At 38.6% G+C, this 26740-nt stretch overlaps 1 protein-coding gene across 5 annotated transcripts in view; it reads right to left on the reverse strand.

Moving 5' to 3' along the window:
- The window catches only part of LTBP1 (latent transforming growth factor beta binding protein 1), a 395008-nt gene that overhangs the window by 41797 nt on the left and 326471 nt on the right, over positions 1-26740 (reverse strand). For all 5 annotated transcript variants that reach the window (XM_057741529.1, XM_057741528.1, XM_057741530.1 and 2 more), the window contains 2 exons: positions 8761-8886; positions 5036-5179 (listed from right to left, as the gene is read on the reverse strand). In XM_057741529.1, the coding sequence (XP_057597512.1) occupies positions 5036-5179; positions 8761-8886 (270 nt within the window). The remainder of the gene's footprint in view (positions 1-5035; positions 5180-8760; positions 8887-26740) is intronic.

Genomic DNA, 26740 nt, shown 5'->3' on the forward strand with positions numbered 1-26740 from the left:
TAACAGGTTGGAGAGGGAATGGTAATTAACTTGCTCTTGGATAATTTTAGGCAGAGATGCTTACAAGACACCTTAGGAGAAAGGTCCAGTAACAGGCAGCTGGAAACAGGAGTGTGGCACTCAGGAGAGAGGTGGAGGCAAAGATATTTACCTGGTCATCCACACCAAATAAGTAATAGTTGAGTCAGAGAAGAGGATAAACTATCCTAGGAGAAGAATATAGACTAAAAAGGGGGCTAAGCGTGCCACTCTCTGGGCCATTGTTATTTAAGCAGTGGCGAAAGAAAGAGCCTAGAATGAGACAGAAGAAGACCAGTGCAAGAGATAGGAGGATACAGGGAAGATTAATGCTCTGAAATCAGTCAGAGGGAGAAGGGAGAGGGAGGATGAGAGACTACTGTCACAAGAGGAAGGAGTTTCACCCGGATGCAGGGTCTGAGGGCTTGATCTCAGCACGCTGAGAACAGATTGGGAGACAGTTCAGTGGAGATATGGAAGCCCCTTCAAAGAATTTGGAGGTCAACAGGGTGACAGAGATTATTTCTAGACGGTAGCACAGCAGGGGATTTTCTTTTTTGATGTATTTTTGTATTTGCCAATTTTCTAAGAATATGCATTGTTTTAATAAGAAGAGCAAAACAAAGAAATAAAGTGAAAAGGAAGCCAATTTTTCGAAGAATGTGGTGGCATGGGGTTCTCGGCCTTGAGAAGCAGAATTAAGTGGAAAGACCCTGGAGTCAGGGGCCAATTCTGCCAAGCATTAGCTATGTGACCCCTTACACTTAGAACTTCTCTCTGGGCCTCGGTTTCCTTACCTGTAAATAAAGTTGCTGGGCTGGAAAAACACTAAGGGGGTTTCTAGAGGTAGAAGTCTAGGACCTAGCTTGTGACACAAGAATAAACTCTCAAATATGTTAGAGAAAACTGACATTTAAGGAAGCCCTATCATGAATTGTGTAAAGAACAATCATTTTATAATACAAATTATCACTCTATAGAGCTTTAATTTCTGATCTTATTTCCTTTTCTTAAAATGAACAATTATTACATAATGCAAACAATCAGCCCAATTTATATGTTTTATAATTTCTCATCTTATTTACTTGCTTTTCTTTAAAGCAAGGAACACCTGTATTAATTATTATATATATCTTCATTTTTTTAATTACACCTTCTGTTTTGAAAATAAAATGCAGTTCCCACCACAGAGTCTCTTCTGTGCACCAATCAAGACGGAGAACAGCATTTTGTGGGTAAGGCTTGAAGGCAGCAGTTGCCAACACTAAATATTTACTGCTTCCTTTAGAGTGCCCAAGCACATAAAGTTTTTATTGAGCAATTATCACAGGCACAGAGGAAATAAAAGCATCAGGCTATATTTAATAGCCATACCCTCTTACAGGTGATGAGTGGTCTGGTATGGACATTTTTTAGTTATTTCTGTTTCAGGTGTTTTTGGACAATGTACAGCAATGTAAATTAGTGGCCAAAGGCCCAGGCAGTGAAAACATGAGACCAGATCTAAAAAATTAGGTGAGAGCCAAGAAGTATTTTAGAAACAAAAATCCTAGGACATTAAAAGTACCTTCAAGGTCACCTGGGACAATGTCCTGCTGGGAGTAGGAGCCCTTCTGCCAGCTAGTGGGTGTCCCACCTGTTCCTGGACACCTCTAGGGAAACACCCATGAGTTCATGAGACAGTTATGTACTGACTACCTCTAGCTATTGTCAAGTTCCTCTGCACACTGATCTGAAATGTGCCTCGCTGACATCTACCCCTCAGCCCTAGTTCTGTCCTCAGTAAGATACCACTTCAGGCAATGATGCTATTGCTCCTTGTTGGAATGTCTGTTGCCCTGCGGAAATTCTACAGCCAAGTAAAAATATTACAGCCTAGAGAACAAATGCATGTTTCTTTTCCTAATTACTTTCCAGGAGGGATGAGATCCAAGCTGTTAGTCTATCATGTATATAATGAAATTAGTTTGAATCCTATCTTGATAAAAACTTCAACTTAAATTTGGTACAAAATGTTTTGTTCTGTATAACAACAGGTTATTTGGATGAACTAATAATGTTCTCCTGTCCTCTGAAAAACATCCTGGCTTACATCCACAAGCAGGTGGAAGGCTCAGAGCCAGCTGGCTGTTCTCAGGTGGGTCAGCGTACTTCTGTTCTGACGTATTGAGTGGTATGCCAACCGAGACTCAGCTATGTTTATTCTCAAACACTCTGTGCCAATCTAATGATTACTGTAATTACATAATTAAATAGTATATAAACCAATAAAATATGAATGACTAGAACAGTTGTTTCTAGAAAAAGCTAAACCTTTACAAAGACTAAGGTTAAAAAAAAGTAAAAAATTTGCTCAGCATAGGCCTTTAAATTCTTACTCCTTTTAAAGTGGGTGGTGTAGATAATGCATGATAGATGTGGTTTATGCAAGACCAGCCATACAGAAGGCAAGTGAATTTCTACTCAAAGACAGACCTTCTTCAGAGATTGGGGAATAAATGTACATTACATGCTGTAAGTTAAAACCTAAATACTTCAAAGATATATTATCTTTTTTTATGATTTCCAATTTTAATCACCTTTTTCAAACAAATGACCAATGATGAAGTCTGATGAAGTCAGGGAGGAGCTGCAGTTTAGAGCTGATCTCTCTCTCAGGACAGAAGATGTTATCATAGACAATCTTAAGACTCCATATAGATCAGTTCAAGTTTGCCAAGAACCATACAAATTGAGGTATGGCAGAAGTCAGAGTTGCCATCAACTACACAAATTAATAAGCTTCACCAGTTACTAAAGCAGATTATACTGAAATGGACCAATAAAACAACTGTGTACAATATTTGGCAGAAGCCAGAGAACGATGGGGAAAATAAGCAAGAAACTCAGAAATTAAAGGATCAGATATAATGTTGAGGAAAGAGAAACTATGTATTTATTAAGCTTTATGAAGCTGAGTATTCAAAATGATGTTCTTTGCAAAAGCAGGACAGTACTTAGTGAACTCTGACTGGAAGAACTTTCCAGAAAGAGTCAGTCAATGACAGAACAAGGAGACAAAGGGAGCAAAAAGGTAAAGCAGGTGTTAGGGACTTGGTTACAAAAAAACTTAAACAGGAGACGAGGAACAAGGCTTACAAAAGAGCCACTGTAAAGTTTTAAGAAGTAGTTTACAGTGAGCTAATCCGGTTCACCGAAAATGGTTCAGATGGTCTCACGATCCCATTAAGGCATTATTAATCTCTAAAAAAGAAATGAGCAAACTTTAGGATCCCAGACATGTACCTTAATTGAAGCTATGTAAACTGAACAAATCACTTCTTGATATTACTAAAGCATCCTAGCAAAAAAAGTATTTGTAGTTTAAAAACCCACCATCTCAGAAGGGATCACAAAAGGAAGAAAAACAGATAACCCTTATGTGTTTGGATTTTAATACTTCATTTTAATACTTCATATAATAGTTATTAACAAATGGTTTTTATGTATATAATTTTTTTAAAAACCCATAAAACTCTGTGAGGCAAATATAACTTTTATTCACAGATAAGAAAACTGAAACTCACAGATGTTGAATGATATGCCCAAGCTCACATAGCCGGAAAACAGCAGACCAGCATCCTGGTCACTCCCTTTTAAAGTATTACAAAAAGTTTGGAAAATAAAGGAAAAAACTAAAATTTCCATTAATTCTAATAATTATCTTTTTACATCTTCTTCTCTTCCCTTCCTCCACAGATTGTGATCACTGGAGTATCTTTTTTCTCATTTGGCATTGTATCACATGCATCTATCATGACTACCTAACCTTCACATAGATGACCTAATGACTATACAGTATTATATGTGAATCATTCCAGTCAAAATAATACTACGGGGAAGGTGCTACTCTATAGAACCAAAGACAAATACGAAAAAGGCAGTTACTTTACCAATCCTGTTATTGGCCAATCAGGTTATTGATTTTTGGTTTTTTTCCATTACAAGTAGAGCTAAAATGAAAAGTCTTTTCTTTATGGTTCATGAGTTGCAGGGGTGGTCACTGAAGGAAAAGCAACCCCTCCCTCCAGAAATACTCTCTTCCCTGTCATAGTGATTTTGAATTATTGTCTGTACATTTAATTCTGCACCCATCAACTTTCTATATTTAATCACTGAGAAGAAAATGTGGATGAAAATACTTTTACATTTTATTCCCTATTGCTTGCAAAGATAATTATCTCACACAGAACAAGTGCACCCTATTGAGCAAGAACGAAAGCTTTCTTAGAAGCATGGATAAAATCAACCAGGATTGAGCAAGATAGTAACACAGTCTATGTTTCATTTTATTTGGGTCTCAAAGGATCCTTTAGTTTCCTACTTCCCTCAAAACACAGCCATGCTTTAGCCACACGGCACAAGCTGAAAGAGTGATCTGGAAGCTGACTGATTTATCTGGAAAAGCATCAGCTCTCCATTTCAATTTGTGTCATGATGACACAGCCTAAACCAAATTTTAAACAAACACAATCACAGCCACTCTCTAGGCCAAATTCTGGGGGAAAAAAACATAAAGAAAAAAACACCTTAAGAATTCCAAGTGGAAGGAAGTCTTTGTAGATCCTGAGGGGCCTATATGTTGCTTTTAATTTAGAGAAGTGTCAAAATACGTTTCTCCAAGGGCCAAGAAAGAAGAATTATGCAACTTAATGAGATATTGCCATATCAAACCCTGAGCCGATGGCTCTGGTTTTAGGTAATTCCCAGCCAATGTTCTCATCATTTTGGATCCTTCACCCGACTCATGGCGTCTCCAGGTTGGAAAGCACATTAGAGGCCATCTAGCTCCAACAGTCATCACCCACGTCCTAACTCCACTGATAAGGCAGGCTCGGAGAGAGCATGGAAGCTTCCAGAAACAGCACGGTGCCAAACTATTTGGTCACTTCTTCCTCACTCCCGGAGTGTTTGGCCCAAACCTGTGTAGGTACAGGTCCCCGAGAGAAGCCCTCCATCCCGACACAGTGCCCCTTACCTGCCGAGGCCCGGGAGCGGCACTGCCCAGTCATGGGGCTGTACTCCTGGTTTTCGTCAGCGCACACACACAGGAAGGACCCTTCTACGTTTTCACAGAAGGCTTCACCACACACGCCACTGAGCAGCTCACATTCGTTCACATCTGGAAAAGGGAGCACAGATCAAGTCAGACGTGTTCCTCACGTCTGACAGCTCTTTGTTTTACCAGCTGTGCCAAGACGAGCAGCGTCTGCTGGAAACAAGGTGACCCCCTGGGCGCAATCAAACCCTTCAGCTATTGGGGGAAGGGGCTCCCAGAGGCGGGGCTGACAGCTTTGGTTTGTGTGAAAGGACCGTGAAAACACAAAGTTTCTAAACTCCGATCCCTTTAAGGAACAACTTGGAGTTGCACTGCAAGCATCATATGTGCACTTTAATTTTCTCTTCCCTGACTTTTTAACATAATGAGGTCTTAACCCGACACTTCTCTCTCAGTTCTCAATTCAAGGAAAATTAGCAGCACTGGCACTTCAGAAACCACAGAATTCATTAAATGCATTTTTAGAAATTGTTTTAAATCTACTCAAATGTCTAAAAATATAGTTTCCTAGCAGCCAAAATGTCCATAATTTAACAACCAGAATTCAGGTTGTGTATCCCTTTGAGAAATGAAGGAACAACCCCTGTAAGTAGTCACTGGGCTACATTAATCATTCATGGGACACAAATTGGTCCAGTACCTTCTCACTGATTTCACTAGGCCTTTAAAAATTCTGTTGGTATTCCACAGTGTGATTTCCATTTTGCTGGATATTTTTCTTTTGTACTTAAATATACTTAATTAAAGCACTAAAAACTCAAAGTTCATTTTATTCAACATTATGTAAGTACATAGCCACAAAGAAAGGCTAATTTTGTTCATCCTTGCCCAATACTACTTTTCACTCTTTTTCCTCTGAAGAAATTTTATTAATGAGTGTCCAGTTAAACAAAGTACCTGGCTTGACATCTGAAATGCTCAAGTATTTTATGCATTAAACATGATTAAACATGTACAAACATCAGCTTTCATGAGCACACTGAGATGGTTTATACAAAGTTAAAAATTTGAGCAATTATCCAAATCATTCCAGAAAAAAAATACTATTTTCATCTGCTAGTCCCAGTTAATTGGACAAAAAGTTTATGTCTCTTGACTTATTTGGATAATTACCTCAGTTTTCCATTTCACTTTGTATATAAACAGATATAAATCCAATGAGCTGAGTTTTGGTTATGAAAAGATATTATGACAAAGCAAAGCAGAGAGCTGGTATATATAATCAACCTGGACAGTCATAATTTAGACCAGAAAAACTGACTTTAGAAATTTGCCAGTTTGCATTTATCAATTTTAGGTAACTGTCAAATGGAGTTTTCTACTTTCTAACTTATATTATTTCTATGGCTATTGAAATCTCTCCTACCAGACTGTATCCATTCAATCAAAACATATTTTCTAGTTTACTTCTATGGGTCAGACTGGGGAGACAATGATGAGTCAGCCAGGCCCAACTCCTGCCTTCAGGGAGCTTACTGTCAAGTCAGTAATCATTCATCAGGTAATCATAAAGGCCAGGATAAGTGCTAGGAATGAAAGTACAGAGCACGATGTCAGCACAAAACAGTGCACCTTAAGTGCCGGAGTGGGGTAGAGAAGTGATATCGGAGGCAAGCTCTATCTGAAGGATGTGTAGATAAGGAGGGTGGGCAGCCAGGGTCCAAGCAGAGGGAACAGTGTGGCCAAAGGTGGGTTCCAGAGAGCTGATTCATCTCTGAAACTCTATAGAACACCCAGCACGGTGTGGTGCATGTAAGAGGTGCTCGGTTAATATTTTTCAGAGACAGAATAAACAGACAAATATAACAATATCTGTTGAGTTCATTAACGTGATAAACCAGTATATCTTCTCTAAGGGTGGTGGTTTATGGATGGAAAGGAAACATCAACATGGGTTTGGTACGCTCATCTGGCTGGTTAGAAATGAACATTAACCAGGAGCTTATTGCCTTGGAAAAGGCAGCTGCAGGCAGTACATACATGATTAAACTACTGTCAATAAAAGGTCGTAAGTACTATAATAGAATTTACTTAAGGTTTTCCAGAAGCAGGAGGAGGGATCCCAGCTCAGCTGGAGAGAGACGTGGAGCAGGGATGGTATCTGGGAGGAGATGACATCTAACCTCCAGCTTCAGCAATGCGTGGGATGGATCTAGGCTCAGGGAAGGGGAGGCCAGAAGGATATTCCCAGCAGAAGGAGCAAACAACAGCCTGATAACTTCCTAGTTACGTGAACAACCATAAGCAGTTTTATGCCGCAGGAACGTAAATGGTGAGGAAGCAGGTGGTGAGGCTGAGAAGGTAAGTGGGGGCCAGACCACATGATCTATTCAGTAAAAAATATTTAGTGAATAGCAGATGGTTTTTACCACTTGTATTCTTTTTATTAAAAATTTACTTATTTATTTATTTACTGGCTGCGTTAGGTCTTCATTGCTGCGTGCAGGCTTTTCCTAGCTCCGGCGAGTGGAGGCTACTCTCTGTTGTGGTTCGCGGGCTCCTCATTGCCGTGGCGTCTCTTGTTGCAGAGCACGGGCTCTAGGTGTGCGGGCTTCAGTAGTTGGCACATGGGCTCAACAGTTGCGGCACACAGGCTCACTAGTTGCGGCACACGGGCTCAGTTGCTCTGAGGCATGTGGGATCTTCCAGGAGCAGGGATCATCAAACCCATGTCCCCTGCATTGGCAGGTGGGTTCTTAACCACTGCGCCACCTAGGAAGCCTCTACCACTTGTATTTTAGTGCAAAGGAGACTACAGCAAGAGTTGGAACGAGTGATTACAAAAGTGTTAGCTTAAAGGTGGTTACTATTCAAGTGCTTTTATTGTTAAATTTCTAGATTTTGTTTGCCCAGTTTAATCTGGATGGGAAATGAATTGGTGCTTTAATTGCAAATTTCCAAACTAAAAAGTTACTGACTCCTCCTCAAGTGTCATTTGCCATGTAATGACCAGAGGTATCTTTCTTAATTAAGAACAAAGAAAAAGTCTTACTATCTGTGAAGTTCTGAAATGAATAACCTCTTTCCCATTGAATTGGTCTAACTGCAAATGTTTCACAATGAATTTCATTAATTTAAAGAAATCATGGCTGATCAGAACATGAAATATAAAGTATCTTCTTTTATGTGTGCATGTGCTGGACCATATTCTAGGCCATCTGATGATATTCAAGATTCCTTCCAGCTCCGACAATCCCAGAACAGACTGAAGAAATATGGCTGCACAATCCAAAGCATCATTTTACAGGTGCCATTCCTGGAAACAGAAATGCTTGCCAACACTTTTCCTTAAATGCACTGCCTAAGGGAGGTGCATTTTGAAGACAGACAAGCTCTACCACACACCAGACTCTATTTCCTGTGCAGGAGGGACTGAAGCGTTCCGCATACCCAGCTAAGAGTTAAAACAGATGCTCTTTTTAATGTACATTTAAATCCAAAGTTATGCTTCTCTATTTTTTAATGTCCCTAACTATTTCAGAAGCCACGGGATCTTTTTGCACATCTCCAAACGGTACAGGATCAAATTATGCTGCAATTCTGCCCAATTGCCTTGCTTCCATCTCTACTGTGGTTGATAACTTTGATTTCTTTTCGACAGGGAGATGTGAAACACATCGGGAGAAAAAATTCTAAAAACTCACCCACACACCCTTGCCCATCCTGTGGGGCCTGAAAGCCCTGATAACAGAGGCAGCGGAAGGAGCCAGCCGTATTGTCACAAAACCCGTGACTGTCACAAACAGTGTTGTTTACACATTCGTCAACATCTGCAAAAAAGACATTGACCATGAGACACAGAACACAGACAAACACCAGCTATTAATGGGTAGACAGAGGTGCTCGACACACCCCGATTCGTACGAGATGATCACATTTACACAGAATGAACCTCTAAATGAACCACGTTTACACAGAATGATCACGTTTACACAGAATGAACCTCTAAAACATAAAATGTTTTGATGAACACACCCCAATAGACAAAATATTGGGTTCTATGAGAAAGAAAACATTTACTTTTCCTCAGGAAATGTTTTCAAGCTGAAATGACTGCTGCAATTGCCATGGTCAGTGGTTTCTAAGTGTTTTCAACTCTTGATTTCCAAGGAGAGGATATTCCTACAGTGGAAATATGTGAACGTACTGTCACTTTTTTGAGTGTGGTAAATGCTAATGGTTCTATCTGGTGAACTGGGGGTGAAAGCATTGGCCTGCCTATGCAATAGTTTCTTCAACCCTAGAGATGAAGTCTCTAGGTTGGTCAAGTCTAAACAGCATTCCCATGAAGGGAGGGGGGTGGGAGGAGGGAGAGGGGGAGGGGGAGAATCTGATCTGATACGTCCTGCAGTGTAGCCAGCCAGTCCCAATTATTCTAGAGAAAAGACTTTACTCACCAGAAACAATTTCCTGTCACCAAGTTATAGCCACTCAGGTCCTAAATGTCACTGCTGCTCCAGCTGATTAGCTAGTGGCCAACTTGTAAATTCAGTTTGTTCTCTATAAACTTGATGATTGTGGTCCTGTGCTTTCTACCCGTTAAATAAAAATGTTCTCATAAAAGTGATGTCTCAATTGTGAAGTTACAAATGGACTTTTCGATACAGTTCTTCTTTACCCTCACAGCTACTCACTTTCCTCTCCATTCTCCCATCCCCATCACTCCCCTTCTCCTCGTTTACGGCTGCAATGTACATTCCACCCGCCAGGCTCCCTGCCCTCTCTGCCCCTGGACTACACGGGCCCCAAACACAAGTTTTTGGAGACACAGTCAAGAGAAAATGCAGTGACAGAATCCAAATTTCATGTTTATGTTCAAATAATGAAATAAGATAACAAATGATAAAGAAAATGACAAGCTAAATCGCACTCAGAATTTAGTCTGGGGGAGTTCATACTAATAAAGTTGAGCTTTCTCTTTCTGAAATTTTAAATGCCAAGTCAAAAATTTTTCAAGAAGAAAAAGATGCACGCAATGATATTCTCTTCCTAATTGTCCAACACTATCAAGCATAACTTCAGAGATGGTCTCACTTTTGAGTTGTAAAATATGAGTGACTACAAAGTTCTCTTCATTTTCTCAACTCAAAGCTGTGTCCCTTCTCCTGTCAAGGCTGGGGCCCCTTCTCCATCCCTAACAGTCTCCTCTTCCTCTAGTCACACCTGCTCATCCTTCTCCTGCATCTTCAATTACTCCTCCCTGGCTCCTTCCCTCACACTGCCTTCAAAAATGTTAAAATCTCTTGGAAAAGCCTGCCTTTTACCATGATGCCACCTCCTGCATTTTTCCTTTCCTTCTATCACTGCAAAACACATCAAAAGAACTATCTACGTGCATTGCTTTTAGTTCCTCATATACTTCATCAATAAAAAGGAAACAGTAGCAATACTAATAACATTAATAATATTAGTACATTTCTAGCAATACTGATAATTTACAAAATAACATGCAGAAAGGGCTTAGAACATTGCCTGGCATGTAACATGGGAAGTGTACATGTTACCTACTCTTATTACTAGTATAATTAGTACTCCTCCCTTAAGGACCTGCCATCTGTCTTTCTCTTTATCCCATGAAACCCCTTTGAGAAAAAACACCAATGGCCAGCCTATCATTAAAGTCAGTGATCACTTTCCAGTCAGTCATCATTACCCTGGCCCTCTACGTCTGGTCAGCACGTCCTACTTGAACTCCCTTTCCACGACCCTGGAGAGAGTATCATTCTTGTTCTACCTTTAATCATTCTGGCTCACCCTCACCCTGTCCCAGCCTGAAGGTGGTGCCTGCCAGGGCTCAGCACTCCCTTCTCCTCTGTTCTCCACCCCCTTTCCATGCTCTCCAGACGTCCCGTGGCACAAATCCCAGATCTTGGTCTCCAGCCAGGATCCTTCTGATTCCATTTCATCTTCCACTGCATTCCCTGTCTTCCTTCTAAACCCCATCACCTGACCTTCGTGAGCAATCTCTCTCACCTCTATCCTTCCTTTTTTTTATCTCTACATCTTACCTCAACTTGAATGGAAAAACTCAATGAAATTATTTCGCATCTTTAAAAAATGAATCGCCCTTGCAGCATCTAACACGAAGAAGACACTCAATAAATCTGTCCTGACAGATTTTCAAAGTCAGCTTCAGGCTGGGATCACAACTGATTTACTAATCACAACCACGAGAAGGGTAACCGCACGGTGTCATCAAGTCGCTTCACACAGGCCACTGCTAACTTCAGACTTCCTGACATGGGCATGTGTTGAAGAGATTACGTTATTCACTGAACCACAGGATTGAAGGGCTGGAAAGAAACTCACAAGTGCTTTAATTACCACTTACGTACTGATGATATCCCAGTCTCTCTCAAGGGTTGGCCTCTGTCCTTTAGGACCATTTATCCAATATCTATCGGACATCGTAAATGACCTCACCACCATTCTCCTCAACTCACCTCCATGTCTCCTGTATTCCCTCCTCTCAAGAACACAACCTATCACCCCAGCCACAAACCTTAGTGTCGATTCTTCCCTCTCTCTTTCCTCCCCCTCATCCCTCCCCAATCACACCCTCTTATCTTTCCTGATATTTCTCATACTCCTAATTGGTTTCTTAATCTCTGGTCTTGTCTGCCTCGCTCTAATCCATTCCCTACCAAACTGCAAACCTGCCAGGGACATGCCCTCACTTAGAATTTCCCATACCTCTTTGCGGCTAAAGAATACCAACCACTCTCCTTAGCAGCGCACAGAGCCCCCTTCATCATCTGGTGTCTGGCTACACGTTTGGCCATAGTTCTTAGCTGACTTCCTTCCTAACTTATGCTCCAGTCCTATAAGGACATGTAGTAGGGTTCTCTGAAAAGCCTAGAGTCTTCAATGTCTCACCCACTTCATGCACACCCCTTTCCTCCACTGGAAATTCTCCCCTCCGTCCGCTTTGCTCAGACACTCCCCATGGCCCTTGGTGAGCCCAAGAGACACCTCCTGTGTGGTAGATTTCAGGGCCCCTTCTTGTGCTCCCAGAGTGTTTGGGGACATAACAGTGCTGCTACTTTTGGTGGCGGGGCACCTTCAACTGAACCTCGCCAGCAACTTATTCCCTACCAAATGGGACAGGGGACAGCGGACAGCAAAGGAGGAAAAAGGGAAAGCAACGCCTGGAAACCTGGTGGCTTTTCAGTCCAGACTCCTGAAGTAAAGTCTCTTGCTTTCCTTTTATGAATTCTGTGCACTTACAAGATGACGATTTCTTGTTAATGACGGACAGCTCAGGGACTGAATAACTGACCCTAAGGTGAGCAAATCCAGAGCCGGGTAGGCCTGACTGGGCACTGTGCAGTCTCAGACTTACTATAATAGTGATTAACAGAGAAAGTTTAGATGAGCAATATTTTGGATGTCAACGAATAGGAAAAAATAACATAAAATGCCTGGAGACTAACTTCAACAACTAATATTTTATGAAAATGATATACTCTCTCAGCAGTCTCATGTTTTGAATAATGAGGTGAGGTAATAGCTTAATAAGAAGATGTTTCTTTCACTTCTCTAATGACCTATATTTAAAAAAACCATTATTTCATTAGAATTTTCTTTGATGACGTGAGCTTGCAGATATTTTTCCATTGTTAGTCCTGTCTATAAATAGATGTATAAGAACTGCCACAACTAAGATTAACTCTAAGAATAAAGCTTAATGTTAAGAAAATGTATTATTATGCTAGAATAAAAGCCCGATCAAGATGCAAACTTCATTAAATGGATGAGTAAAAGCCACTCCATGTTTGCTGAAGTTGAATTCTGAATGTGAAACTAAATTTTGAATGATTCAAATATCACAGGTTCTCTCTTTGCTTAATGAAGGACGACTCTATTAAATTACTAAAAGAATTTTGCTTGGGCATCTGTAAAGGCCATGCACAATATTACCTAGGACTAGTTCTACTGTCCACCAGGTAAGTGATACAGGAGTAACTGTCCAGAGGTCTCTCAGTTGACACCCCAGATGAATTTGATACACTACTGGAAGAACTGATTTCTCATGCAAGTTTTTGCTATTTATATTTTACTAAGCAAGGCAAATATAAATACTACCATTTCAATGAAAATGAACTCAAGAAAAAATATGCAGACCAAGGAAAGCAGATCATTGATATGAATTCTCCAATAACAAGATTACCTAAATGTCAGAAAGAGAAATAGAGCATAGTCCTGGGTGAACGGAACTGCCAGGCACACATTTTTATGAGCTGACAGGTCCACACTTTGAGGATCTTAACTATTGCCTACGTAGTAGATCAATTATCCTTGTCCGTATGCTTTTTACGTAGTCCGTTTTTCTCAATGGACCAAAAGTTTTTCAAAACCTACTAACTGTTATTACGGATTCTACATATAAGAGCACAACTTCAACCTTGTACCATGTCCCATGAATCTCACTCAGGTAAAGTGAATTATGAAATAAGGTGAAAATATGGAGAGGAGACAAGATTTTCTAAAAGGGGCTGGGGCCAGGCAAACCTTATTTACTAATCAAGAAATAACAACTGTGTTCAAAGACCTCAACAATGAATTTGTAACAAAACCTCAATGATTCCATTAGATGTTCTGTATTATATGCAGAAAAGTCTACGTGTGTGGGGAAAAGGAGGTATTTGTGTATATTCTGCCAATTAAATTACGTGACTTTTTAAAATAATTAATTAATTAATTAATTAATTGGCTGTGTTGGGTCTTCATTGCTGCACACAAGCTTTCTCTAGCTGCGGCGAGCAGGGGCTACTCTTCGTTGTGGTGCACGGGCTCCTCATTGCAGTGGCTTCTCTTGTTGTGGAGCATGGGCTCTAGGTGCGTGGGTTTCAGTAGTTGCAGCACATGGGCTCAATAGTTGTGGCTCACAGGCTCTAAAGCGCAGGCTCAACAGTTGTGGTACATGGGCTTAGTTGCTCCGCGGCATGTGGGATCTTCCTGGAGCAGGGATCGAACCTGTATCTGCTGCACCGGCAGGTGGACTCTTAACCACTGAGCCACCTAGGAAGCCCGATGTGGCTTTATTTCAATACACTTCAGTTGTTTTGTTTTGTTTTGGATTAACAAAAGACTTTTTCTCACTTTCTTAACATCTCCTACCTTTGTTTTCTTGATTTTCCTTTTCGTTATTCTGAGCAAGACATATCCACCTATTCATGGAAGTAACTCTCTGATGAGCCTTCCTTCTGCTGTCAGGGGTCTCTAGAGAGGCGGATGGTGAGAATGGGGTGTCATTTTTGGTAAGGGATGACTCACAGGAAAATCTTCACAGCACTTGCATGGTTGGGAAGAAAAAGCCTTCCTGCCATCAAAGCATTTTTAGATGAACGATAAGGTTCATTTCAATTCAAAGGGACTTTGAAGATTATCCAGTTCAATCTCTTCATTTAAGAACCAGAAGACTGAGGCCTAGAGAGGACAAGTAACTTGCCTCAAGGTTACCCAGTCAATCAGTGGTAGAGCTGGCAAAGGTGCAGAGCTCAGTGAAGGAACAACCTTCTGAATCTGAGTCTGTGGCTGTCTCCACCACATCTTCTTGCCTCCCAACATGGTGATGGTTGGAAATGGTCAGTCTGGGAGGATGAACAGAACTAACCCAACTGTGAGCCCATCAAGGACAGTGGAGTGTGTCCACTACAAAGATGCACGCCAGGACACATATTCCTCGACTTGCCACTTACTGACCTGCAGTTTAATCAAGTACCCTCCTCCTGTCCTTTAATAAGGCCTTGACATCGAGTATCATCATGCCTGAAACCTAAAGCTCCAAGGTACTGTAGGTCCTGGGGACGCTATTTTTCTAGGAGACCCTTGCAAAGAAAGACCCATCAAGCACCAAGGGTGTGTAAGCCACGGAATGTCCCAGGACCATGTCCAGCACTGGTGCGCTTTGGATGTCTCCGTAAGGAGGAATGACCCTCTGTTTCAGCCCAAGGCTTCCTGACCAACTGGAACTGGTTAAATATTTGGCATGAGAATCTTGAGAGAACAGAGCCAAAGAAACGGGGCTTACACTGGAAGGGATGTAGGGTTCCTGCTTCAGGAGAAACGCAGCCCTCATACTCTTTACTGAAAGGAACAGAAGCAGACCAGGAGACAGGAAATCCCAGCCAAGAAGTGGGACTGAACAGTGTTAAACCAGCTGAATAGCTGCCCAAAGGAATTTTTAAATGGCATGGCTGCTGGCCCAAAAGAGATTAAGGTCTCTCTTGCAGTACAGGAGAGAAGCCAGGATTAAACGGAAGATGAGCGCACGCCTAAAGAAAAAAAATAAAATTTAGCCAATAGGAAATTAAAAACTGGATTTGGAGACGGTCCAGACAACGCAATAGGATATGGAAAGAACCTTTTAAAAAAGGTCCACTGAGGTCTGGCAACATCAACAAGGCTGAAGAATATGGGGCTTATGCATTATGGAAAATAACTTCGTTCTGGGAGATGGGGATGCGCCAGAAAACAGCAAAGGCGACGTCCTTGTGCAGCGTTTGGCTGCCATGCTGCTGCCTGACAGAGAAGAGTGGGGGAGAAAACCTGTGGACCCTGATGGTCACAAGCATGTTTTGAAAGCTAGCGGCCTAAGATCAGCAATGAGAAATGACAGAGGTATAGCAAGTTATTTCAAATCCAGCTTTCTAGCCCCCAAATCGTGGAAAACAAGGCTGGCCAAAAATTGAGAGATCAATTTTTTTCTCCCCAGCCTTGAAACTTACTACTTTAAATGAGACTTACTTAAATTATTCTTTAAAAATTACCCAGAGCAGCCTCCCAAATGATATCTGGAAACAGCTAGAAGTTCCCAAGAAACACATCTTAAACTTTGCTCTGATTTTAATCAATCATTACGTGAATAATATGTATTCACCAGCCACAGCTAAAGATACCCTAATGGAAAACCACCCTAAAACCCCAATCATCACCCCAGCCAGCTTACCCAAAGACACAGAACTCAGCCTCAGTAACCTCCCCACATACAAGCTCGCGTTCCTCTGATTTTTTATCTTGTTCTATCTCCAATCTCTCCCCTCTTCTCCAACCTTATCATCTCTCATCATCTCCCTTCTGAATTCCTGCAACAGCATTCCACTCAGTTTTGTGCTCTCAGCCACTCACTGCCACTCCAAACCCATCCTCCACCATGAGAGAATGGTTAACTCACTGCAACAGCCCAACCAAATAATTCTCTGCTTAAAGCCTCTTCAGTTTTTCTCCATGGATAACAGTATCAAGGCCCCTGCTGCTGTCTCCTGGAGCTCACCAAACTCGGCTTCTCAGATCATTTGCTTTTCTAGCTGGCCTCTCTGCCCCTGCGTCTTCTACTGCCCTTTCTCTGTCTACTGGATCATTCGTTCCATCAGGATCAAACATCAGGATCTTGCTACCATCTTAAAAATAACAAAGAGTCTCAGGGCACACAATCCCTTCAGCTAGAATCATATTTCTCACCCCCTTTAACAGCCAAGGTTCTGGACTTTTCTACACTTGCTATGTCTATTCTGTTAGTTCTCAGTTGCTCCTGGGTGGCTTTCACATATAGGACTCCACCAAAATGGCTCTTGATGAGGTTATCATTTTGTAAAATCCAAAGGACTCTTTTTGATTGTCATGTTAATACATCTCTCCGTGGTGGTTAATGCACTTGACAACTCTCCTCTTCTTAAAGTACACTCTTCCCTTAGTTTCCATGGTCCTATATGCTCCAGGGTTTCCTCTTAATCATCTGGCCACATTCCAGTCTTCCTCTTTTACTTGACTCCTGGATGTGTTTTTCAGGGCTTAGTCCTAGGTCTGATTTTCTTCTTATTCCATAGTCTTTCTTGATGGCCTCGCCCACTGTACTAGCTTCAAACACCATCTATATTTGAGGACTTTCAAGCACTACATCTGACTTAATCCAACCGCCTGTCACACCCACATGGATATCTCAAGGGCAACTCTAATTCGATACACCCAAATCATACTTTTGACCTTAAAAAAATTTGCTTCATTTTTCATCATATCAGCAAATAGTGCCACCAAATATTTACTTGTTACATCCATAACCAGGGATCTATCCTCAATATCCCTTTTCCTCCTTACCCAACATCCGTGCCAACACTATGTTCTAATCCAGTACCAGGTTCTCTCTCCAAAACATTTCTTGAGTTATTCATTTCTCTCCATAACACTGTTACTGCTCTAGCCTGAGCTACCCATATGCCTGGTCTGAACAACATCTGAGAAGACGCCCTTACTTTTCTCTTGCCCCTCTAGTCCCATTTCCAAACAGTACCCTGGGCGATATACACTTTAAAAATATAGAGTACTGAATAACATCAAACCTATGAGTTTATTTTATATACCACCAAAAGAGAAAGAAAAAAAAGCTCTGCAAATTCAATTATTTCGTACTGCTTATTTTTAAACAAATTACATCAACTGGAAGAAGGATCCCAATATTACAGTGTGAAAAAAATATGCACCTTAGAAATGATGAAATATAGTATATCACTGTCCTGCTTAAATCTATCAGTCTGTTTCAGTTATTCTCAGAATGATATTCAAACTCTTAATATTTCCTGTGAGGCTTTGTACATTCTGTCCCCGACTCTCTAGTCCATCTCTCACTATGCCTCATCCCCTCTAAGCACCAGGCATTGGTCTTTTTCACCTCCCTGAATGCACCTAGTACTTTCCTGCCTCAGAGGCTTTGTCCTTCCTACAACTCCACCTGGGAACGCTCCACCTGACCTCACTCTTCCATGGGTAACTCACTCCTCAGGGTTCAGCTCAAATGCTATTTCTTAAGAGACCCTTCAGGTGAAATAAATGAGCTTTCCCTCCTCTTTCCTCTCATTGACTCTGTTCTTTCCCTTGCAGCAGCATAATGATCTGTGCTCATATGCTTTTTGAAACATTTATTTGTGTATTTATTGCTTGCGCCCTGCAAGTACAGTTCCTAGAAGGCAGAGACCAGGTCTGTTTTGCTAATTACTGTTTGTCCATAACCTTGAACAAAGTCTGGCACATAATAGGTGTGTAATGGCAACATTAAACATAATACTGTCGAATAAAAAAGCAAGCAAGCCTTCCACAATCCAGCCTCTGCCTACCTCTTTAGCTATATCTTACGTATCACCTTTCCCCCCACCACACATATTCAACTGAAACTAATTTAATTACTGTCCCAAAACCCATGCGGTATTTCATGTCTCCAAATCTTTGTTCATGGCATCTATTCTGCCAGGACACATTCGCCACACACCACCCCCACCCCCCCGCCCCTGCTCCCACTTCCCTGCAGCTCTCAAGTCGTATTTTTTACCTAGATAACATTCCTCTGCCCTCCAAGCTCTTCTAGACTCAACTGGAGCTTCTTAGAAGATTTTTTTTGACCCAACCTTGTGTTGAAAATGTGTCTACGCACACAGGCTCTTCCTGCGCCTCTCTAAACACTTATGAAGATCTTAAAATGATGGTACATCACGTCATCAGCAAAACACAAGGCTGAGCACTCACAGCCAGGGCATGAGAAAAAGAACCACTGACGCAATGGGGCTGAGATAGAAAAACAGCTGGTGACCTAGCCATTTCCCATCCCATCTGAAAACAACAGTCAAATTAAAGCTCCCCTGGAGACTGTTTAAGAAGTAGAATTTATAATGCAGGAACTTGTATTTGAAATTTTCAAATGCCAATTTAAAACGTTCTTTTTAGAATGAATATAAAAGGACCAACTGATGGGCAAAAAAAGTTCATTTTATATCCCAGATGTATGAAAGAGTTAAATACATTAAAAAAACCACAAAGATAAAAGACTGTAAGAAATATAAACATACAGTTGTTCACAACAGAACAGGGAAAATGGCCAAGTGTAAAGCAATGACAGAAATAATAGCACTATAAAATTAAAAGGCAAGTTAAAGAATGGGGAAAGCATTTGTAAAATATTGATAAATGATTATTATCCTTAGGACAGATAAATCAGTTAGAAAAACTCCACCTCAGATAGGTAAAAAAATATCTCACAGAAAAAAGTAGATAAATATAAAAGAAGTTAACCTAATATTAAATGTTAATTGAATATTATTTTCTTATCAAATTAACAGAGAAAAATATGAACATGAGTTTCTTTTTGGAGAGAATGTTAGGAGCTAGGAGGTCTCATTGGGTTCTGGTGGAAGGAGAAACTGGTACAACATTCCTGGAAAGCAAGGAGCTCACATATGTCGTTAAGACCCATAAAGCTGCTAATATCCTTCGATCTTGTAATTAAATGTCTTAGAATCTACTCTAGGGACATGATCATTGATGAAAAGAAATGTTTATATACAAGTTTCTTCATAAAGCATTAAACAGCAACAACAACAAAGGACAGAGTCTATAGCTCCATAGTTAGGAGCATATCTTTAAAAACATACGGTACAGTCATATGAGGAATCATGCAATCAAAAAGATCTGAACATCAGAAAAATATAAATAATATAATACTAAGTGAAAAAGATAAAAAACATAAGATCTTATTATAGTACTTAAGTACTGAAAACTATAAAAAAGAAATAGACCAAATAGTAACTGGTTGGTTGATAAATGATTTTTTTTTCTTTTTCACTTCTCAACATTTTCTAAGTTTTTCACAATGAACACATATTACTCTTAAAATCAGAAAAATTGTTTTTGATCAACTATTTGAAGATTTGAAAGTAAGAAATTATTCTACTTGAGTATATATCTAAATATATTCTGCACTCTAACAGCAATGAGCAAAGTAAAACTGTACAAAAGTAGAATAGACATTCATAAATATTCTAAAATATACTGAAAAACTTGTAACATTTAAATAATTCTTCCAAGTGACAATTAAGAAAGCTGAATGTTTTATTTTAAAATAAACTGCTTTGCTTGAAATGATTAAAAAAAATTACTTAAGAGAAAATGCTGCTGATAATTATTATTTTAAGTTAGGAAACCATAGCAATTTTCGACAATTGCAGCTACAATTGAAAACAATGAAGGAAACAAACAAAATCCAAACAAAAGACTTTAAGTGCTTTTTAATCTAACTAGGGTTTTTGTTTGTTTGTTTGTTTTTGCATACAAAGCTATATTTGTTTAGTTTTGAAAACTCTGGAGACCCTGCCCAAAAGTACAGTGTTCTAAGCACAAATTCAGAGATTCTGTTGAATGAAAAATAAACACTCTGGACCTAATCCCTTCCTCAAACATTACTGGTAAATTGCCAGTTGTAAATGTTTTCTATCTGAAGACTGACTTTTCTACTGTTTGCAAGTAAGTATTGTATACAGTTTCACTTTTTGTTATGTGAAAGTAGAAATTAGGCCAAAATATTTTAGATCCCAAACAATTTTTGGTGCATTTTATTTTCCTCTCATTCACTACTCAGTTTAAAAATCACAGGAAAATATTCTATCAAAAATATTTATAAAAAAACAGAGTGGGAATGAGATAATAAAAAATACCCTAAAAGGTGGGGGTGGGGAAGAAAGAAAAAGGAACCAAGAGATGAGACAAATTGGAAACAGAGTTAGGTATAAAGTCAAACCTCCCAAACACCAGTAATTAAATGTATACAGACTAAATTCTCTAATTAAAAGACAGAGATGGTCAACATGAAGTAGAAAAGAACTAATATATTCTTTTTACAAGAGAAAGAACATTCAGTATAAGAACACAGAAAAACAGGAAAAGATAAATTGTGCAAAATTTAACTGAAAGAAAGCACATGTAGCTATGTGAAAGATAGAGTAGATTTAAAGGTAAGATGCACTGATAGAGACAAATAGTGACATTTCAAAGGGATGAAAGGTTCAATCCACCAGGAAGATACAAAAATTCTATATTTAATTCCAGTGTCATAAAATATATAAAACAAAATCCAGCAAACTAAAATTAGAAACACAAATCTCCATAATAATGGGGATTATAAAATACTCCCTCATTAAATTATATAATAAGTAGACAAAAAAACAGTAGGGATAGAGATGATATGAACAACACAATTTACAAACTGACCCCAATTAACATATACAGGTCCAACTGCAGAATATGCATTGCTTTCAAGTACACAACGGAAAGCCACTAAAAGTGACCATATTCTGAGCAACAACAAATTTCAGGGATTAAAGTCATTGTAAATATGTTTAGCTGACTAGAGACAGAAATTAACAAAAATGTAATTAAAAATCTCTAAATTTCTAGATATTACACAAAACAATTCTAAATAGTTCATCAGTCAAAAAAAAAGACAATGGATTTGAAATATTTTTATCTGAATAACAAGAAAACATCAAAACTTGTGAATGCAGAAAAAGCCATTCTTAGAAAGAAATGTATAGTCATAAATATATATAATAGAAAATTTTGAAATCCAGTCCAAGGATCTATCACAAGAAGTTAGAAAGAAGGACAACTTAAACCCCAAGAAAGTAAAAATATAAAAGCAGAAATTAACATAATCACAAACAAAGAAAAAAAGTTGTTTCTTTGCAAAGACTAATGCTCCCTAGGAAGAGTGAGAGCAAAACAGAAAAAGCACAAATTACTAAAATAAAAAGTGGAAGACATTACTACACAATCTACAGACATTAAGAAAAGATAAGATATTATAAACAACTTTCTGGCAACGCACTGGAAATTTTACCTAAAGTGTATAGATTTCTTAAAAAACAAAAGTTACCAAAACTGACATGAAAAGTAAAAACACAACGTTATTTTATCTTTTAAGGAAATCTTAACTACAGTTAAAAAATTTTTATAACACATACACCACTGAAATTAAACAAAACCAAAAATTCCAGGCATAAATGACCTTACCTGTAAATTCTTCAAGGAATCCGAGGAAAAGGTAACAGTGATTTAACACACACTTTTTTCAGAAAAAAACAAAAGAAGGGATACTTTCAACTTATTTTATGAAACCAGAACCACTGTGATTCCACAGCTTCTCTTGGTCATTAAAAGGAAGGAAAATTTACATGAACACAGATGTAGATATTCTAAACAAAATGTTAGCAGTTTGGCTCTAGGGATATATAAGAAGCCTACTACATCATGACTGTTGGGTTTATTGTAAGAATGCAAGGGTATTTTCACCAAAAAAAAGAAATTAATATGGCTGGAATGTGCATGTGATGGTGAACACTACAGCTACCATCTTGGACCATGATATGGAAAAGACGAGTCAAGGAGAGCAGAACAAGACAGATATCATCTGGGTTCCAGTGCTGTAGACTTGAATTCTGAACCCTCAATTATTTGTGCTTGAATAGCTACATAGAGAGAAACTTTCATCTTGTTTAAATAAATCAGTCCATGTAATTCACCACATTAAGAGAATAAAGGAGAAAATAATTATTTCATTAGACACAGAAAAAGCATCTAACTCAAAACTGTTCATAATAAAGACTTAACAAATCATAAATAGAAAAGAATTTCCTTATCTGATAAAGAGTACATTTAAAAAACAAAAAACAAAAACTATGGCAAACACCATACTTAAGTATTAAATGCTTTCCCTGCTGAGATCAGGAAGGAGACAAAAGCTAGCTATCATCACCCTTATGTAACAGAGGTCCTAGAAGGACTAAGGTACGAAAAGGTGTAATTACTGAAAAATAAACTAACACTTTTTTATATACAACATAATGGTTTCTGTACAAAATTCAAAAGAATCTGCAGATAAACTACTAGAAATTTGGTAAGGTAATGGATACAAGGTCAATAGACAAAAATCAAATGTAGCCCTATACACTAGTAACAAATAATTATAAAGGTAAGGAAAAAAAAACTTTAAAACCATTCACAACAGTATAAAAATATTAAAAACCTAGACATAAGTCTAAAAATGTTGTGTAAGACCTTACATAAAAAACTGCAACAAAACACCAAGATAAATGAAAGAAAACCTAAACAAATTGAAGGATATGTCTTATTTATGGATTGGAAGACTCAATACTGTAAAACATGAAATCTTCCTAAATTGACCTATTGAGTCAATGCAATTCCAATCAAAATCCCAGCAAAGCTTTTTTTGGTGAAAATTGATAAGCTGATTATAAAACATATAGAAATGAAAAGGGCCAAGAATAGGCCTGACAATCTCAGTGAAGAACAAAATATAACAATTTAGAATTTACAGCACCATATATTTAAGTTGATTATAAAGCTACTGTAATTAAGACAGTATGCTATTGGTGCAAGGGTAGATAAGTAAACCTATGGGTAGAATGAAGAAGAAACAGACCCATATATATCTGACCACATGCTTTATGACAGAGTTACCATTGCAGATCATTGGCAAAAGAGTGCTCCTCTCAAATGGCCATAACCCAAATGGACATCCATTTAGAAAAAAAGTAAATCTTGACCTCTATTTCACAGCATATGCAAAAATCAGTTTCAGGGCAAGGACAGATTCCAAATGCAAAATATAAAATAAAGCTTTCAGAAGACAATATAGAAAGGCATCATAATGACTTCAGGGTTTGCAAAGATTAGGCACATAATAAGTACTGATCTCAAATGAAATAATTAAAACACTGGACTTCATTAAAATTAAGAAATTAGGTTCACCTGAAGTTACTATTGAGCAAATTGCTGTGTGGAGCACTTCCATTTGAAGAGGTTTGTTATACAGAAGTAGACAAATGAAACAATACTGAAAGAGCCAATATAAAGTTATGAAAAAGTTGTACATCAGTCCTCACAAGGGACATGCAAACTGATACCACAATGAGATACCATTACTTAGCATGGCTAACCTTTAAAAGGAATGACAATTCCAGCTGTTGACAAACATGTGGCACTGGAAGTCTCACACTTAGTTGGTGGCAGTGTAAACTGGTAATCTGAAAAACTGGCTGTATCTCTGAAAATGAGACATATATGTTCTACAACCTATAAATTACACTACCAGGTAATATCCAACAGAAATTAGTGATTATGTCTACCAAAAGGCATATTCAAGATTACAATGGCTTTATTTACAACAGTCCCAAACTTGAAGTAATCCAAATATCCATCAACAGCAGAAGGGGTACCTAACTGTAGTATATTCATACAATGAAATACTATACAGCAGTGAAGATGAAGTACTGCTACACATAACACAGGTGAAGTTTACAAAGACAATGTTGAATGAAATAAGCCAGACACAAGTAAGTACCTACTACATGATTCCACTGATACAATGTTCAAAAACAGGCTAAACAAAGCCACCGGTAGTGAAGACAAAAGAGTGGTCACTGCTGTATATGGGTACTGGGGAGGGGGATGGGTAATAATCAGGAAGAAGCTTGAGAGAGGGTTCAAGGGGCTCATTACCAAGTGTGCTCACTCTCTAAAAGTTTATCAAAAGTACCCTTATGACAGATGCACTTTTCTTTATATATTTTAAGCAATTAAGAAAGTTTACTGAAAAAAAAAAAGAAAGCCAATCCACACTGCTATATTTCCTGGTTAGAGACAATCTTAACCATTCAAAAGCTCATTCTGTCTCTCTCTCTTTCCCCTTGGTAAGAGATACATATTTATTAGACTAAAATATTAAGGGACTCTGAGTAGCTATCCTGGTCACCACTCCCTATCTGTTCATTGTAAGCCATTCAAATACTCTGAAACTTAACTTTCCTCCATGTGCAAATGAACTCAAGTTATTTTCCTGTTTTTCTTTTCTCTTAAGTAGGAATGCATGTGAAAATAAGAAAACCAATATAACACAATACATCTTTTCCTTAAAATTTTAACATTTCTACGTGACCCACTGCAAGTCAAGGGAATCATTTGAATATTGTCCAGACTATACTACTATTTTTTGTCTTGTAGAAAGTGATGGATAATTACTATGGAATGAATTTTTAAATCATTTTCTTAGAATTATAATAGCACCAGTATATGTTCAGAACAGACTGGAATCCTAACGTTCTAGGATGTAGGATTTTAGGAAGCACAAATATTTAAACAGATAATGGAAAATGGAAAACAGACACATGTGATGTTCAAAAGGGAGGTCATATTTAACTATTAAGCATTAACGATGAGACACTAGATCTGGATCAATCCAGCTCCCCAGGCTCTTGCTGGCAACACTCCCTCCCACGTGGACCTGAACTGCTGAGGGTAGGTTCCTAGTTCTCATCTTTCCCCACCCCACATGCTCTTTCATAAGTTTAAAATTAATACAACTAGTAAATGTTCTTCTATGTGAGGGTAAAATATAAAATTAATGAATTTTTAAAGTTTGTGGATTTTTTGAAGACCCCAAAAAAGTCCTGAGAATTTTTCAAGTATTTAAATTATGTCCCTTGTTCTCATTTCCATTTGGCTTCTAAAGACAAGTAAGCAGAATAAATGTACAGAAGAAGATGATCTCTATCATTCAAAATAAGGCCAAGGATGAAAATCCTCACGAATGAAATCATCTTAGATCAATTGCTTAAAAAACACTGAAGAACAGTGTTTTGGCTTTCACATTTCAAACTGTATTAACAAGCTCATGGAGTGAAAGACTTGAGAAAATGGCGAAAGCGGTCTGTCTCACTTCTCTTCATCGAGGGAGCCCACAAGGCTCAGGTTCTGTAGCTGGAAAAGGGCACCCGTGTCATTAAAGGGCTCTGAAAGCCTGCAGTTTGCACTGGGTACAGATCCTCCCCCTCAGAGAACGGAGACACGGGTGGGGTGGAGAGGTGCTGCCCAGGGAAGCCCTTGCAAGCGCCAGATGTTTGTTCAATTACAATAAAACCTCAGGATTATAGGTGAAATTCCAAAACTGCGTATCTGTGACATTTAAAGGAAAAATCCTAAGTGAAGTTGAAAAAGTAGTATATATTTAATGAGATACCAAATACTTTTCACGCAAGCAAAACTTGTAAATACAATAAATCATCCATACTTCTTTTGAGAGAAAGAGAATCAAAGTGATTTCTGAACTTATAAAGCCATCTTCTTCCTATTTCTTCCCATGATGGACTGACAGAATGTTATATAAAACCTGGGAAGCTGAATGAGAAGGATTTGAACTTGCTATAGAAAAAAAAAATTTCTAAAAATTTAAAGAGAAGAAACTAGAAGAAAGCTTTTAAAACACATTTTTCTACTCCCAAAGGTAAAGCATAATCCTATTTTACTGTCATATAATGGAATATCACAAAAAGTTGAGTATTTGAATAAATTCTCCATTCTGAGTAAATTCCACGCCATTCAGAAAAAGTTCTTTAGATACTCATGGAAAACAACCCGAACTTCGAATGCATATTTCTCCCACCACAACTACTTGAAAAACATACTACGTGTGAAATATACATTTTGTGTTTTTACACAGTATAAGTTTTTAAAATGCACTATTTTGTCTTAGCATTTATTTATAACCATTTGGATTATCTTTGCATCCTTTTAATGGTTTTACATTTTTATACCTGAGCTTTTCTAAAAAATAGATATCTTATTCTAACTTCAGAGCCGTGCTGTTCATTTTCTCTTTTCATATAGTGTTTCTCACACTAAGAGGTGCTGCCAGGGAGACAGGGAGAAAACCCTAAGCACAGGCCAAACACATCAAACCCCAGATTCGTCTTATTGACACTTAGGCCCCAGAGGCAATACAAGATCAGC

Source organism: Hippopotamus amphibius, chromosome 7, assembly GCF_030028045.1.
Source record: "Hippopotamus amphibius kiboko isolate mHipAmp2 chromosome 7, mHipAmp2.hap2, whole genome shotgun sequence".
Taxonomy (NCBI): Eukaryota; Metazoa; Chordata; class Mammalia; order Artiodactyla; family Hippopotamidae; genus Hippopotamus; species Hippopotamus amphibius.